Source organism: Lissotriton helveticus, chromosome 4_1, assembly GCF_964261635.1.
Source record: "Lissotriton helveticus chromosome 4_1, aLisHel1.1, whole genome shotgun sequence".
Lineage (NCBI taxonomy): Eukaryota > Metazoa > Chordata > Amphibia > Caudata > Salamandridae > Lissotriton > Lissotriton helveticus.
The window spans coordinates 553,627,200-553,644,055 of record NC_136063.1 but is presented as its reverse complement, the minus strand read 5'-3'; the positions used below and the strand labels follow the sequence as shown (position 1 = coordinate 553,644,055).

The 16,856-nt window shown below is 40.8% G+C and overlaps 1 protein-coding gene across 3 annotated transcripts in view; it reads left to right on the top strand.

Moving 5' to 3' along the window:
- The window catches only part of TERF1 (telomeric repeat binding factor 1), a 372,906-nt gene that overhangs the window by 163,968 nt on the left and 192,082 nt on the right, over window positions 1–16,856 (top strand). For all 3 annotated transcript variants that reach the window (XM_078687148.1, XM_078687145.1, XM_078687147.1), the window contains exons 5-7: window positions 298–447; window positions 9,707–9,816; window positions 13,142–13,279. In XM_078687148.1, the coding sequence (XP_078543274.1) occupies window positions 298–447; window positions 9,707–9,816; window positions 13,142–13,279 (398 nt within the window). The remainder of the gene's footprint in view (window positions 1–297; window positions 448–9,706; window positions 9,817–13,141; window positions 13,280–16,856) is intronic.

Below are 16,856 nucleotides of genomic sequence, written 5' to 3'. Positions count from 1 at the left end.
AGATTGCTCGGTCTTCCTCAACCTTCACCATCTCTTTCCCCTTTATTGCTCACTGGACCTAAATGATTAAGTTCTTTTCTGCTTATTATATTGTCACGTTGTATTTTCTGTTAGTAGTAAATTGATTTGCTATCTAAATATTGAATAAATAGAAAAGAAAAAAAACTAATGTAACCATAACTACAGAAGAGCTGCACAGCAAAATGTCACAAATTGCACACATTCGTTATAGATCATTCTGTTAATTAAAATTTGAATCATTTATGATTGCTTTATTTCTTTTTCTTCTATCTTTAGTCTATACAAATGAAGTTGTCCATGATCATCAGCAAAAAAGATCCATATCATCGGATTCTTCAGGGATTCACTTACGAGCAGATGTTAAATAAAATCACGTCTTTTATTGATATTTTCCTAAGTGAAAGACCAAAAAACTTTTTGTTAAAGGTATGTATTTCATCAATATATTATGATTATGCAACACTTTGCACGATCTGCTAGGAACATTTCATCAATTATTTTGTGAACATTTTGTTTGGAGAGGTAAAACTTTCATGGGTTGTCAGCCCCCCTCTGTCATCTGTTGAAAATAGCTTTTTAATTCAATCCAAGAGTTTCTGCATTTCCTTGCTTTAAGGTTAGTACATTTGTATGTGTATTTTAATTTTGATTAATGTAACATTTTAACTTGGGTAAATATTTGATAGGTTAAACTAAAAACCCTATTCATTTGACCTTACAGGATTGGCAGCTAAAAGCAAAAGTCCAAATTCTTAGCTTCCTTTTTAGCCAATCAACCCCTGACCATTTTCTTACTTTAAAATGTTACACCGGAGCATGCCAACAATACTTTCATCAACACCTAATAGCTGGACCTAGTTGTGAGAACCTGGAGCATTTACAGCTCTTTTATATCAAGGCTCATTTTATTTCTATCAATATGGCCAATTTATAAACCGGAGAAAACAGAAGCAGCAGTCTCTCAATGAACTGTGTGTTTTCTGTATTAAACTGTAAACTGAATCAAACTGGCAGATAGCCAGCACAGTTTTACAAAGATAAAATATGGACTTTGGATGTCTCATGTTCACTTTGCCATTCCAGAGAGCACAGTGGTAGTAGCTCTTTTTTAAATTGTCCGATTTTATGCAGGTTTGAGGACAAAAGTTTCAACGCTTATAATGTACTGTTACACTCCCGGTCTTTTCTTTGAGGTAATGGTTATTTAGTACGTTTTTACACCACAGTAAATTGATGTAACCGAAGTTAAACAGCCAAGAATACCATTGGAATTGTTGATGTTATTTATTATAAGTAACAGAGTAAAACTGGTGTTCCCATCAAAGGCTAAGAAGCGACTGACAGTCTAGAAACACGAGAGCACCAAGTTGCATCATGAGATCAGTAAAGTTAGAATGTTCCATATAAAGTGAAATGCACACTACAACAAAATAAGAGAATACAACATAAATATACTTGCACTGTTTAACTTTTCAGACTAAGGAGAATCCGTGTTTTCAAACGATGCCCAGAAGGATGTTGAGAGATCAGGAAAGGTCTCCCCTGAACATTTTACAACTTCCTCACGGCCTATGGCCGGTGGGTAATGGCCCAGAACAGTTTAGGTGTGCCAGCTAAGATATCCAGAAAAAAACATAAAGAATATTGATTACATCACTCCCTTCGACCATTTGCCCTTGAGTTCAGCAGGTCAGACATTAAAGCAGATGTCTAAGAAGTAATACAGGCCTATTGTTCTCAATCATTGTTGTAAAATTATTGGATGTGAGGGAGCTTAAAGTTACAGAAGATGACTGATGCATGCCCTTTGAAGAGCTAAGCACCAATGAAAGATTTGACATCAAGGCAAGCCTCTTTGAGGCCCCCTGTCAATGCCATGAGCATAAAATTGGTCTTGTTTGCTCCTGTGACCTTTGACGTCCTGCCAAGAAGACAACTGACTGAGGAGCAGTAAAGGACAATGCTAACACCAAGGAAAGCCACATCAAGGAAGACATTGACACCTACACCTTCTGGATCCTTACATTGAATGCCCATTCATACACCCCTTGTCCAGAACGCACCCGTTTGTGTTGTGAGAAAACCAACACCTCCAGGCATGGCATGACCAGAGTTGGTTTTTTTGGTTTGGGGGAGGGGGAGGGGGCGGGGGGCTGGGGCGGTTAGTTTTCCATACAAATCCCCACATAGACTACCATATAGTCATATGATCTTAACCTTTCAACAGAGTCTGGTGATGAAACAAATAGAACTCAACATCCCGTTCAAGCTTTCTCAGTTAGATTCTTGGGTACTTTTGAAATAATATTAAGTCTGGATGCAACTCCATGCCTAATTAAAAATGCTGCCACAAATTAAATGCAGTGGCACTTAATCTACACTTCCTCTGTTACAATGATGGCCGCTATCTCTACAACAGTATTGGGAAGATCTAACTGGGATATGCGAGAAATGGTATTTGCTGCAACTTGGCTTATGAAATAAAGATTTGACTAGATAGTGATTAAGGGTATGTGATAATTGTCTTAGCCCATGTGGCATCTCAATGAGGTGCTAATCATGACTACAACCAGATGCCAGGCAAAAATCTTGAATTTACTATTTTCATTTACTACTCTTTTTAGCTGTCACAGTGATGGCGAGATGCACAAGACAAAGAGGAGCACATATACCCTGACGGAGATACAAGTTAAGAGGAAGAAAGAAGGAAAATTCTTGACTCTGCTACAGGACTTCTGAATGCTACTGTTCTGTCCACTGTGTTTTTTTTACCACTGCTGTCAGGGGAAATCACAACAGCAGCAGCCGCAATAGAAGACTTAGTTGTTCCAGAGGGGAAGATCAAAGTGCAGGCAAGGCTAGTATTCAGTAGCAGGAACGCTGCTGCAATTTAGAAGCAAGCAATCTTCTCTCCTCCCCCACTGGTACCTACGTTGGCAGGCATTGACAATTACTTGAAAGAGTGGCAAAAATTAACCTTGCAAATGGATATTGTGAATTGTGGCTACGCTATAAGTTTCAAATCATCACATCTAAAAAGAACACTCACAAGTTTCATCATCATCATCATCTACTGCTGTAAGAAGTCCTCTCACTTCAGCATATTGATTAATAACATGGTCTCACAAGAAAAAATGCGTCTACTTGAGATACCTTCCTAGTGCACATAAAATGGACCACACAAGGGACAAGAGAACCATTTTGCAAAAAAAAAAAAAGTACGTTGAATGTGCTCTCTCTTCACCAGATTGGTCTGCGGTCTCCAGGCAAGTACTGTAATTGTGCTGTAAATTTACTAGACCTATACTTTCACATCCCAATTACTTGAAGGCCCAGAAGTTTCCAGAGATTTGCATAACTGCACCTCACACTCCAATGGCCTAGCGCTTCATTTGGAAAGATCTGATACATATCGCTGCACCAAATATGGAGTATATTTCGAGGCATCATGACACGAAAAAACACAACTGGCATTTGGCACCTCAGTCAACATTTTCTTGCAACATTGCTAATTAAACTGAATACCTGCCTTCCACACCAACCAAAAAACTATTTGAGGCTTCTTCAAGAGATAGGAAAGCACTGTAGAAGTGGTACAATACAATAGGATGCAAAATCTGTAGCCCCACATCAAATCAGCAAGTCTATTGTTCCCTTCAGTTATGAATCCGCCACTCAGGAGTTGCTAAAGACCTGTGTTTAGCCAAAATTTATATTTCAGATGAGAGATGGTATTTCAGAAATATCATGCACAGTACAGAAAGCTTAAGTGAGCGAAATAACACGCATTTGCAATACAATAGGTCTCGCATTTATGCGAGTTTAAGCTATTGGCTTTGTAAATGACAATGCCTTTTATTTATTTTTTTAAAACGAAAACAAAAATAACGGGCATTGTCATTTGCAATATCAATAGCTCAAACTCGCGTAAATTCAAGACCTATTGCATTGCAACTGCTTGTTTAGGGAAAATTACCTACCTATCAATACAACAGAACTAAGCCTTATGTGACGCGCCTGGCTCTAGCCCCGCCTCTGACCCCAGCCCCGCCTCTGACCCCTCATCTGAACTTGGAGGGGGGGGGGACTGTGAAGCCTGCCGAGGCTGAGCCTGTGCAGTGTTGTTCGGGACACTGAGTGATCTTAATTCATGCACATCCAGTCCCTAGCCTCTCTCCAGACCACACTTATGTGCGGGTTGTAATTAGGATTTTATAGGAGTATGTGTTTCTGAGGCAGAAAGCGAGTAAGACAGAAATACATAAGAGGCCATTTTGAAGTGAAGGAGTCAAAACAAAGTACACGCAGACGAAAACAGCAAATTAATTAATTAAACAAGCGCAGCCGCTAAAGTGTGCGTACCGCACTGCAAATTAATTAAATAAACCAGCGCGGCCGCAAAAGTGAAAGCGGCCCTCACTGCAAATTCATAAAATAAGCAAGTGCGGCTGCTAAAGTGAAAGCGCACGCGCAGCAAATAAAATAAATAAATAAACAAAATAGTGCTCTTAGCCATGATAAAGCAGACCGTGTAGCATGACCAGTAAAAGGCCCAGTCCTTATGGGTGGTAACAAATGGAGACAAGGTGGTACCAAGGAGGGAATAACAAGCCTATTTACCAATCAGAAGCCAGCATTTAATAAGGACAATGACACAAAGCCAATGACAAATATGGGCGGAGAGTGGACGAGTCTTCCACAGCATACTCTACTACAGCATGCCTCGCAGAGCGAGCAGTGAATGCGCGCTGCCGCTAGACTCTACCTAAAAACGATCTTGTATCGCCTTGGATTGAAGGTCTCCTGAATTTGCACAGTGCCAAATGAAAGGCTGCCTGTGGGACCACCACATGAAGGACTAGCCAACGCTCATACAGCAGACAATGAAAATTACAACCATATTCAATCTTCTTGTCTTGAGTGGGGAGCATACTTTGAGCCGCAGACAAAGTACATTACGTCCCAAAACAAATTTGCATCACTTGCAGTCTATGAAGTGGATCTGTACACCACATCTTAAAACATGTCAGCCAGCACTGAACAGTAGTAGTGTTTATATAGACACAAACCCGTGTACTACCAGAACAAGAATAAACCAATCCAAGAACCCTCTTGAGGGTGTTTTATGCTACTGCGCAGAGGCTCTTCTGAAATTCACAAATGCTGCGACATTCTAGAAAAAATCTTCCCGCGCACATGTAGAGTCCAGTAGACTTTTCCAAAAGAGCAAAAATTGCCAAATACTAAGAGTTTGAATAGAGGGACGTGAACCAGAATCTAGGTAAAATGCATGTTAAACTAACTGGTCTAATATATTTGTCTGCGCTTTTCTCACATGTTCCCTGATCATGAAACTAACTTTCAAGTTCATGCAGGCGAATACCCGGATGAGTTAGCCTACCTGTGGTTTACAGATTTAGTTTGCTCATACGACAATTATCATAGGATATTCCAGTGTAGATAGAAACTCCTGTTAAGAGCGTAAGTCAGGAACCTGCACTACAATGTTTTGCATTTTACTTTGAGCTAAGTGACCTGGCTTCTGAATTTCTAAAATATAGACCCCTAATATTGCATGAGCATTCTTAAAGAATCAGATTTTGTTTTTTAACCAGATTATCTTGCATATTGAAGTAGAAAAGGTTCTGTGTCTGATTTGTATGGAGAACAGTCCATCATATGTTGTGTATAAGACAGAAACTATATGAATCTATGTTTGTGTTTGGCAAAATCCAGTTTATATTTTCCCCACAGAGAGGATGGTCCTGACAACTGGTAAAAGCCTTCACAAACCTCTCTGTTTACCTGCTCATTTATTAGAACTTTTTAGTTAGGAAAATATTTTCTTGAATTAGAATAACTACTCCCCATTAGAATTTCACTTTTATGTTCCTATTTTGACACTAGGCACAGAGCCACCCTTCAAAGTATCTTGAAAAGTAACTTTATGAGAGGCCATCACTTCTACATGCAGGATTAGTGAAATCCAGGAACTGTGCTCTCACAAATGCTCCACGGTTTCCTGAAGGAGCAAAGTAGCTTGAAGAATACACCTTACATTTCCCCCTAAGGATAGCTTAGATTTCCATATAAATCAAAGCATATCACTGGCTATTTTTTTCTAAACCTGTTATCTCCAGCAGGTAGCCTTCGTTCTCCGATGTTTGGAGAGCGGTCAGTTATTGTGTTGCCAAGATTAAAACAAAAAGCAAATTGTTATCAGTTGTTCATTATTTATGGTCCCATCAATATAAGGATGACCGCTTCCTTGTATCGGCTGTTTTTGTTTCTTGTATAATGCACAACTATCAAGAGACAAATCAAACATCTCTCTGGAGGACCTGAAGAAGCTTTACAACTGCCATTGCTAAACAGTGAAGATCTGTTTGCATGTTGGTGGAACACTACGGCTTAGATTCTTATTCCGGAACATAAGGCAACCTGTGCAAAACCTGTGTGTGTAACCTGTTAGGTTAATTAGCAATAATCTATTGGCTGGCCATCTCATGTCCACTCTCACAAATCCATGTTTGCACATCTATCAGATAAGAATAATATTCTATTCATTGCTCATGAATAAGAGTGAATATTCCATGATGGAAAAGGAAAAGTTACTAACTTGTAATCCTACGTCAAAATGAGCAGCACCCTGCGGGAGTTTGAGCTGCACCCCAAGAAAAGTGATTCTGAGTAGCCTGCAGAGAGGAGGAATTCCTCCAATAAATCTGCTCGTATGACCTACAGAAAATGATGTTCTTAAACATGCTTATTCAAATGTTTTTATATCATTTGCCAAATGATCTCCTCTCCTATGGTAAGTCTATAACCCCTATGTCCTCTTTTGGGGAACTGCTGAATGGCCTTTCTAATTTGGTAAGCTCTCCATTTGCACAAATGTACTAAAGTACCCCCACATAATCGTTCTTGGAAAATATTTTTCTTAGTCGCCACACACCACCCAGAGGATTAGCAAGATTCAAGTTCTGTTTTCTTGTTTATGTGCGAATACGATTTTCTTCCCTCCTGACATGCATATCTACTGCAGCTCATAGGGCAACCAATACATTGAAATTACTGAAGGTTATAGATGGTTCTCACAGATAGCATATTCTCAAATGGCAACCTCAAATTCTACCTGTATATCTCCTTCAAAACAGTGTAATGAACAGGGACAATCTTGCTGCTGTTGAGACATCTTTAGTCTATTAGGCTTCTTTTCTCGCTTGCCCAGTGCTTCCTTTTTCGGTCAAACCTAGAGCAGCGTGCATGCGCTGCTTTTGAGACTTTTAGTATGGGGCTTCAGAAAGCTCACCAAGCTCACCACAGACTTGTGCGTGTGTCTTTCTAAGAAAGACCGCACTCAATTGGGAAAAGGCGGGTGCATGTCCGCCTGTGCTCCGCCCATGGCCTATTGCTTGCGGTTACCCGCACAGGCACCATCTGTTTTGAATTATCGTGCCCAGACGCGTGCGCAATAATTCAAAACAGATGTTTATCTGTGGCGCGCACGCACCACTCGCCTGCTTGTTTTCTCTGTCAGACATTCCCCCGCTGTTTGCTGTTTGAGGAGTTACTCATCGGACTCTGAATGTGCCGGGGGTGAGCGACTTCAGGTGTGCTGCTCCTCAGTGGCCCATTCTGTCTCACAGGCCCTGGTATCGGTCACGTAACCGTGCCTACCCCCATCACTCCCTCCCTCCAAGAGACGGACTGTCCTCCAGGTTGTCCCGCAGTCTGTTCTATGCCTCTTCTACGCCTCATCATACCCTTAAAGATCTACTGAAGGAACTTCGGAACTGCGATTTCTACCTTTATGTAGCGTGCACAATTCACGCCGAATCTCCTCTATGGGCTGGAATACTAGGACTTGTTAATATTCAACCCAGTTTATCGACTTCAGGAGGAAGAAAGGTGGACCCGGCTTCGCTGTATTTAGTCTCTAGCTTGCAGGGCAGTGGCTCCCAGATCTCTGCCGCCCTTCAGCCATCAGAGCCATTTCAGCAGCTTAGTTTCCCAACAGTGATGGCGGGGCTCGTGCCAGGGCTTCCAACAGAGTAGCCTGGTCTGATGTGTTAAGTGCTCCGCGATGGCTCATGTCATATAACTGTCTTTGCTGTTCATCAATGCAGTGTCGTCCTTGCAGACAACCATTCCTGAATTTAGCTTGAGCTAACCTCCCTCTGCTCGCCGTTGCACCTTTCCTGAGTGACTGTCCTCAGTACAATGCTTCTTTTCGAAATGTTACCGCCACCACATAAATATAAAATAAAAACATCCTGATTAGCAATGACTTGTCAAGAACGTTCAGCTATTATCTCTCAAGGTGCCTCGTGCCAGCCTGCTGTGACGTCACCAAAGTCCCAGCCATGCACTGCTGAATGGGTGCACACTTGCCTTGCTAAAGCCAATAGGTCTCGCCTTGGCAAGCTGGTGTGATGGTTATGGTTTTTGTGTGACCGTGTCGTCAGAATGGAGGAGAACCTGCGCAATCCCTAGTCTAAAAAAAACCTTCTTTAGACATCACTGTTCTAAGTAATTTCAATGTCCTCCTGGGAAGTACTAAGCTATTTTGCCAGCAAGGCTGACCTGCAGAGCAGTTGTGTTAATGTAACGGGTAGAAATATGGCTGCCCTGCTTGGAGGCGGCAGTTTGTAGGAGTGGCATGGATTGGGTCCTGCCGCAGCTTTACCCCATGCAGTCCAGGTGCTTCCTGGTACCAGAACCTATTCGTCCCAGACCAGGGTTGGATTGGGATTAAAAATCGGCCCAGGCACGCCCAAAAAAGTGGTCCACATTTGCGTATTGCCTTTCCGCAAAACACTGCTTCGGGAAAGTTTTATTAAAACAAGCATTGGCATAGCCAATAGGTCTCGCCTTTGAGACATTATAAGTATTTAGCCATGCAACAGTTGATGTTGTTCCAAGGATATTGGGCTGCATGATTAAATACTTATAAGGTCCCAAAGGCGAGATCTATTGGCTATGCCAATGCTTGTTACTCTTTCTGCTTGTATATGTGTACCTTCAATATTTATGAAGAGAAAGGCTTGAAGGTATGGGAACATGAAGGATTTGTCAAGAGGTGGGGGAAGGAAATGTGGCCCAGGCATTGTAGGAACCATTTCATGCACCTGGCATCCAAATGCCTTTTTCTGTACAAAACCTGGTGCAGTCCTGCACCATGCCAGCAGGAACAACTCATGAGTCTGATGGAAGAGGGGCTTGTTATTTATACATGTGCCACTATGGTAACTACATTTCACTTAATACTAATATTCAGATTGTTTACGCTTTTATCAAGCCACCCCCACACAGGTGTTCTTTGTTAGTATGTTATTCGCTAACATTTTGCTGAATTTGCTAAAATGTCAATGAAAGTTTTTTAAAATGCATTCTAAGATTAGAGATCTTAATTAAATATCTTTTATTTATGACCGCTTGATTCTAAAATATTTACTAGCTCTATGGGGTTGTTTCGGATCAGCAGAAAATTGGAACGGTTGAATGAATTGATGCAGTTTTAAATTTCCCAAGCACTACTTTGAAGTTCTTATGTGATACTCAGTTTGTGTTGTATAACCATACAAGTCACCTCCTTTTGCATGAATACCATCACTTGACCTACAAAATGTATTTGAAGTTAATGTGGTGGCTGTTTGAAATAAAACTTTTTTTTATATTAAAGGTTGCTGCAAGAGTTGTTGAAGCATCTAGAGTGCCACCGGTGGCACAATGTGATGAAACTAAAAATGACATCGCAGCGGAAAGCGAAATTAATTGTGAGAAAAAGAAAAGGTTTGTGTTTAAAGATATTTAAGTTGCATTAGCTATCTTGGTGCATAGCACACATTTAATTTAGCCTCAAGATGCATAGTTGTATGTATTCTGTATCTAAATAAAGCTTTTCTTAGAGGAACCCATGCTGTGATGTAAATTGATATTTATTCTGTGAGAACTAAATCCTCTAACTTGTGTGCAATTAAAAAACAATTGAAAAACTAGTTCACGTTTCTTCACCTAAATATAATTTTATTTCTATATGATATCCAAAAACAGGTCTAAATTGAGAATTGCCAGTTATTGTGAATGTTGGGCAGCAGACAGGGTTTAGACCTATAGAGATATAGGGCCAGATGTAGGAGCCCTAATACCGGTCGGAAACGGCCGATTTTGGCCGTTTCCGACCGGTATTAGGGTTTTCAGATGTAGGGCATGCATTTACAGAATCGGTATTTTACCGATTCTGTATTTACCGATTCGGTAAAATTACCGATTCGGTAAATACAGACTCGGTAAAATACCGATTCTGTAAATGCAGATGTAGCTGGCACATGTCAGAGTGCCACAGACCTTCAGAATTCGGTATTTTACCACCCAATCCTATTGGGTGGTAAAATACCGAATTCAGGTGTGCATGCAAATCTGTGCATGCACACCTGTGCCATGTGACACACAGACATGCCTCTAGGGCATGTCTGTGTGCCACATGGCACACATGCCTGTATTGGGGGTGCTAGAGGGTGTCTAAGTGACACCCCCTGCACCCTTGCTGAAATCGGTATTTACCGAATCTGTAAATACAGATTCGGTAATGCCCATTGATTCCTATGGGCTTCAATGCCCATAGGAATCAATGGGCATTACCGATTCGGTATTTACAGAATCGGTAAATACCGAATCTTAACGATTCAGTATTTACCGAATCTGAAATACCTACATCTCCCCTCCTCTTTTTTACCACTTCTTAAATACCGATTCGGTATGAATCGGTATTTAAGAAGTGGTAAAAAAGATTTACCTACATCGGGCCCATAATTGTGATTTCTTCTATGGCACTTAAGGCGCCCCTTAGTCTCAGGAGCTAGCTAAACAATGAGTGTTCTGCTTCATCCACATCATAACATTGAAAAATGTATTGAAATTGAATTTTGAAGAGTCAATTCTTTAATGTTTTTTGGAATACAGCAAGCTGTGGATATCCCACTAGAGTACTGCAAAGATTTCCACTGTCCTAGTACTTTTGAATAGCAACTCTTTGTACAGCCTCCATTTTGTTCATTGAAATAAAGAGAAATGGACCCATTTAAAAATAACTGTATAATTGTGCAATGTTTTACTATGAGTTTTTTGTGCTATCCAAAGGATTTTGGATTATTGAATTATTAGATTTTGTCACAAAACACAATGCATTGTTCCAAAGCATCAGAGCGTTCTTTATCTTCTACAGACTAGATTTAAAGTGTAACAATTAGTCAAATTTGGCTCCATTATAAATCTCAGTCATAGTCTGGAATTCCTCAGATAAAAACACTTTCATCCATTACTAATCCAAAATCACAATCAAAACCAGCATGCACGTTTGCAATTAGGCATCCATTGTGAATGCAGCTGATAAAGACTGCAATAAATACTCTTAACTTTGGTCAACATGAGAATCCTATGTACTAATCTTGTCTATTTTGCAATTTTGGGAAAAAGGTCTGGGCATGGAGTAACCCACTACTCAAGCCTTTTATCTTTAGTGCATTCAAGAAGGTGTATGTGATTCTTAGGCCCACATGCATCTTTGAGACATTTTGCACTTCTTAATTTGCGAAAAATAAGGATTCGCAAATTAAGAAGTGCAAAATGGTATGCATCATTATTTTCGGTATTCATTTGTGATTCGGTAAAAATCGCAATATTTACCGAATCCCAAATAAATACCGAATTCTTAAGTTAATTTTCGCAATTCCCATTGATCCCTATGGGCCAAAAGGCCCATAGGAGTAAATGGGAAGGCATTAGCAAATTGCGAGTGGCACTTTGAAAATTTCATGGGTGTAGGGGGGGGGTCCAAAGGACCCCCCCATGCACCCCTGAAATGTATTTTTCGCATCATGTTCGCATCATGTTTCACACACACATGTCCTAAGGACATGTGTGTGTGAAACATGAATGTTGAAAAAAAAACATTTTCAGCATTTTAAACACTTTTTCCAAATTTACCGAGTGGTTCAAACACTCGGTAAATTTGACACCCTAATTGCGATTTTGCACTTTTAAAAGTAATGATGCATTGCTTTTAAGAAATCGCACATCTGCGACTTCTTAAAAGCAATCGCAATTTTAGAACTCGCAAAAATGTTACGAATTCTAAAATTGCTTCATGCATCCCAACAAGCACTTTTGGAATCGCAAACGGCCGATTTTAAGGAATCGCACCGTTTGCGACTCCAAAAATGCTTGATGCATGTGGGCCTTTGTTTCCCTAAAATGTGCAAAAATTACCTTACATTTTTTGTAACTAGATTTTCTGTTTTGTCCTCGAAAATTGAACGCAATGGCATGCCTTGTGTTCAAAAGTTATGTGATACACTCAGGATACTGGTATTAGGAGAAAATGTCCCCCACAAGAAATCTCCGCCCTAGTGAAGCATTTTCTTTCCTGACAAGTCTCTTGCAAAATATTATTAAACTTTGTATGCTCAAAATTCATGGAATTTCACATAGAGCAAAATGTATTGAATTTTGCGAATGAGGACATTTCACAAGCATAAAGAAAATTTTACACAAACCTTGGTTGCCCACAAACTTTGATTTATGTGTAAGTTGTCATAAACTCTCTTGAGTTGTACATCAGCCTAATCGTAGAGCATATATATGATCTACCCTGAGAGACTCACAATGCCGTAGAACGTGATTTATATATGCTTTAAACATTAATAGCGATAAAGAAGATTTCTGCATCAGTCTACAAATTAGAGTTGGCTGACTGTAGAGACATCTTACATTAACTTAGTAAAGTATCTAGTTTCTGTAATGTGTAATGAAATGGTCAGGTTGTATTGGGTTTGGGTCTGTCGTCCCAGTTAACAAATGCATTATTTTACATACACTGTCTTCTTTAATGTTGTCCCGAAACTCCCAGAAAGCTCATGCGCTCTGCCATGTTAGAAATTTTAGTATGTGGTGGGTCACAAAAGTGCATTCCAGAGTCTATGCCCTTAGATTTTATTTTTATCTAGTGTCATGCTCAGTTTTCAACATGTTAAATCGCCCATTTCACGGTTCTATTGTGAGCTGAGAATTACAGTCTTCATACTCTGAATATATATTTTGTGCTTTACTTTTACTGTAGGTGTAGTAGCAGTGATTATGTCTCAACCTCCAATTTAAAAAAAGAGAGCGATTTAATTGAAAAGAAAGATACAAATGATAACGAAAGCAAAGATGTACAATATTTGAGGAAAAACAAAAAAAGGCTGCATGCCGCTCAGTAAGTGCCATTTTGCTTTGTCCACTTGTTACATTGTTGTCACAATTTCAACACTAAATTATCTTTTGTGGTCAGTATTATTTCTACTGTTTGCAAAACTATATTTAGGGTAAACCTCACCACTGCATGTCTGTAATATTTTCGCATATTTATCGGAGTTTTGTAAGTAGACTATGACAAGTTTTGACTACTTTGATAAGATTTGAGACAGATGTTACTTGTAGAAAGGTAATAGAAAGCAAGGTGATAAAAGTGTGAGAGCAGATGTAGAGTAAAGAGAATAAAGATGGAAAGAGCACGAGAAGCAGGTATGGAGTGGTAGCTATGGTAGCAAAGATTGGAAGTAGAAAGGTGACTTGGCATTGGAAAGTTAGTGATTATGTGGAATTTGTATTGCCTTTTAAAAACCTATAGCAATAGAAAACAGGGTAATTTCTTATTTATGTTTCTCTCCTGTGTTTTTTAACATATGTTAGTTATAAATATATTCATAAACCATAACGAAATGGGACACTGCTTTAAGTGGCGGATACTTCTGTAAAACATTCTCAGGCACCACACTGGATCTGCAGATTTTTTCAGTAATACTCCTGTGCTCCAGTCGGTGGCACCATATGTGTCTGTGGTGATTTCATACCACCGCAGAAGTGATGCAGTGCAGCCACATATAAGCTCCACTCTGAATGCTGCTGTCAGTTCCTCTTTCCGCACCTTTCAACATGGATCTGACCTCAACTTCTTCCTTGGTCGGTTCGGTGATGACTCCAGACATTACCACAGACAGTGTGTCTGGGAAGATGTCACACTTGTAACTGGGATGCTCAATTTCACAACGTTGGTTTGCATTAAGTCCCTTTCCAGCTTAATTTCTTCTGTTGATTCAACGTCTAAAAAGTCATAAGGAAAGCAAGCAAAGCTGGACTTGTCTCCATCCAGGTGCTTAAAGTCTGTTGAGAAATCGCAAGAGGACTACTCAAAGTGACCAGCATCTTCTGACTCGGAGACAGTTCTGAGTTTTGTCCTGGTACACCCTGTATTTCCCGTTCTGCCCCTCCGATGCAGCCCCCTGCCACAATACTGTTGGGTTGAACACCCCACGCCCGCCGCCGTGATCCTGCGGTGCTGACTCTTGCCACCACACAATTGAACTGAGTTTCCGGGCCTCATGAGCTGCGATTTGATGTGCTTGTTACCGGCGTGGATCTCCAAGGGATGCTCGGGTCCAGTGGGGCTGTTCTCAAGGCGTTGAAACTCCTCGAGGCAACATCCTGCCTCCGAACGGGGGTCTTTCGAGTGCTCGTTCTAACGTAAGTAACACAGCCCGGACTGTTCGAGTGACACAATGAGTGTTTCCCATACTGCCGGCGAAGGCTGCTGGGTGAAGCTCTTTCCCAGGACTTACTTAATTAATTTCTAAGGTCCCGGATGCTCCAGCATGTTTCGGTTTCATTCATTCTCCCGTATTTGGGGAGGGGAGAGGAGGGTGCAGGGGCTGCCAAGCTACCGCTGCTCCTCAGTGCTAGATGCTAATGATCTGGCCTGCATGCAGGCATCGCCTGCTTTTTCCTTGTCACAGACTGTGAGTTACACGCATCCCTGATCGGTTCATGAGATTAATTTTGAATTGTTGTGGATTGGATGGGTCGTCCCTGAGCCACAATTGTTACATTGATTGGCACCCATTTTGTTTTGTCGTTTCATGTTGTTGAGGGGCACCCATTTTGTCCTCTTGTCATAAAATCTAAGGGGAGCAATATCTTCCCTGGTCTCAATGCTATGCTGGCCATGGAAAGAGAAAGAGGCCTGTGCCACTTGCATTCCTATGGTGGCCATCTTGGAGTGGTCACTTCACCTAAACTTTAGACCACAGCGCGCAGGTGCCGACTCTCACACATGGTGAGACGGCTGGGTCAGATAGGTTGTGGTTGATCTGAGTGGCCCGTAGCCAGTGACGCTCGGATGTAGGTCTGCTGGCCTCTCGCCATTAAATCCCTGGGGGCCTAGATGTCCCTCCCCCCGCTGCTTCCTCTTCTGCCTCGACCCTTATTTGTAACCTGTGCGATTCCTGGCTGCCACTCGAACTGGGCTTATTTTTGTGGCTCCTTTTGGGCGGATATGTTCACTTGCCAGTGCCCATTTTGTACTTGGTAGGGTGTATGGCTTATTGCTTTGATTAGGCTGCCACTTTGTCCCCCTGCCTTAGACCCTGAAGAGGGCGCCCCCTTCCTGAGTCCTTCTTCAAAAGAGTGTATCTGATGCCCTTGAACCCTCCTGCTTTTGGTTGTTCTCCGAGCTCGCTTGCCCAGACATAGGGAGCTGTCTGTTATTAATCCGATTTGCTGCTGTGCCTAACTACCTACACTTAAAGATGCTGAGAACCCAACAATCTGGTGAGTGTGCGACGTCGAATAGGATCCTCCCACAGGAGTTCCTGATTTGGTGATTACCGTTGGGTAGTTATCCATGTTCTAACCACCTCTCAAGCCCACACTTGGGAATAAATATCCAATCCGAACTTTGGAAATTGAAAAAGAACTACAACTGGATCGTCCCTTCCAATGGAAAAGAGTCACAAGACTGTCTTGACGAATATGATGTACACTCCTCTTGATGTGGCCACATTGGTCTAGCTCCATAACAATGGTCCAGCTCTTGTCTGATTCCTGTTTGCGCCCTTGATCTCCATACCTCCGTATGTTTTTCTCGCATTGACTCACTTCACCTTGCCTTTTTCATGTTATTTTGTGATATTTATTATTGGCCATTATTAATCCTACTTACTATCTACATCTTAACATATCTAAAAGCTATTTATAACTGTATGCTTATCTGCTGAAACTGTAATGTGTAATATTAATTTTGCACTCTTAAATAATCTTCCTCACTTTAGCATTTTGTTGTCTAGTCCTACTCGCCCTACATTTTTCTTGCGCTTGCCTTCTTCCTTAAACTTTCCACCCCTCTCATTGTTGCTCCATTCTACTCTTCCCTTCTAATCTAAATCTTTCGCTTTTTGTCCTTACATATTGGTTATACATATTTATATCCCCCCTCTTTTTGTTGTGCATTATTCATTTTTTATTATTTTCTTATACCATGGGGGTTTAATTGTTTATACATGCTGTTTGATTGTTTATACATGTTGTTTGATTTCTCTCACTTATACTATATTGCTCTACCTTCGCAGCTTATATTTGACTCCAGTGACATTTATTCACGTCCATGAGCTCACATTGTGTCTGTACTAATTTTTTTTATACTCCTCTCGTTTACATTTTAGCTTTTTTGTATTTAATGTACGATGAGTCCCTTTTTCATTTTATGTGTTCTATTTTTATGTTGTATCTTAGGTTTTTAGAGTATATCTGTTTGAATTATCACATTTTCTGCCATTTCTGCATTGTCTAAATGTAACTATATTCTCCCTTTCCCTTCCTCCTCCTCCTTCTATTCCTTGGCTGCCCATTTGTGAGATTGCCTTGTATATTAGTTTTGTTTACGCTACCCCTCCACAAGGTGTCCTTCTGTCTGGCCTCACCCATGTCCCTCACTATTTGAACCTGCTTTGACTTCACTC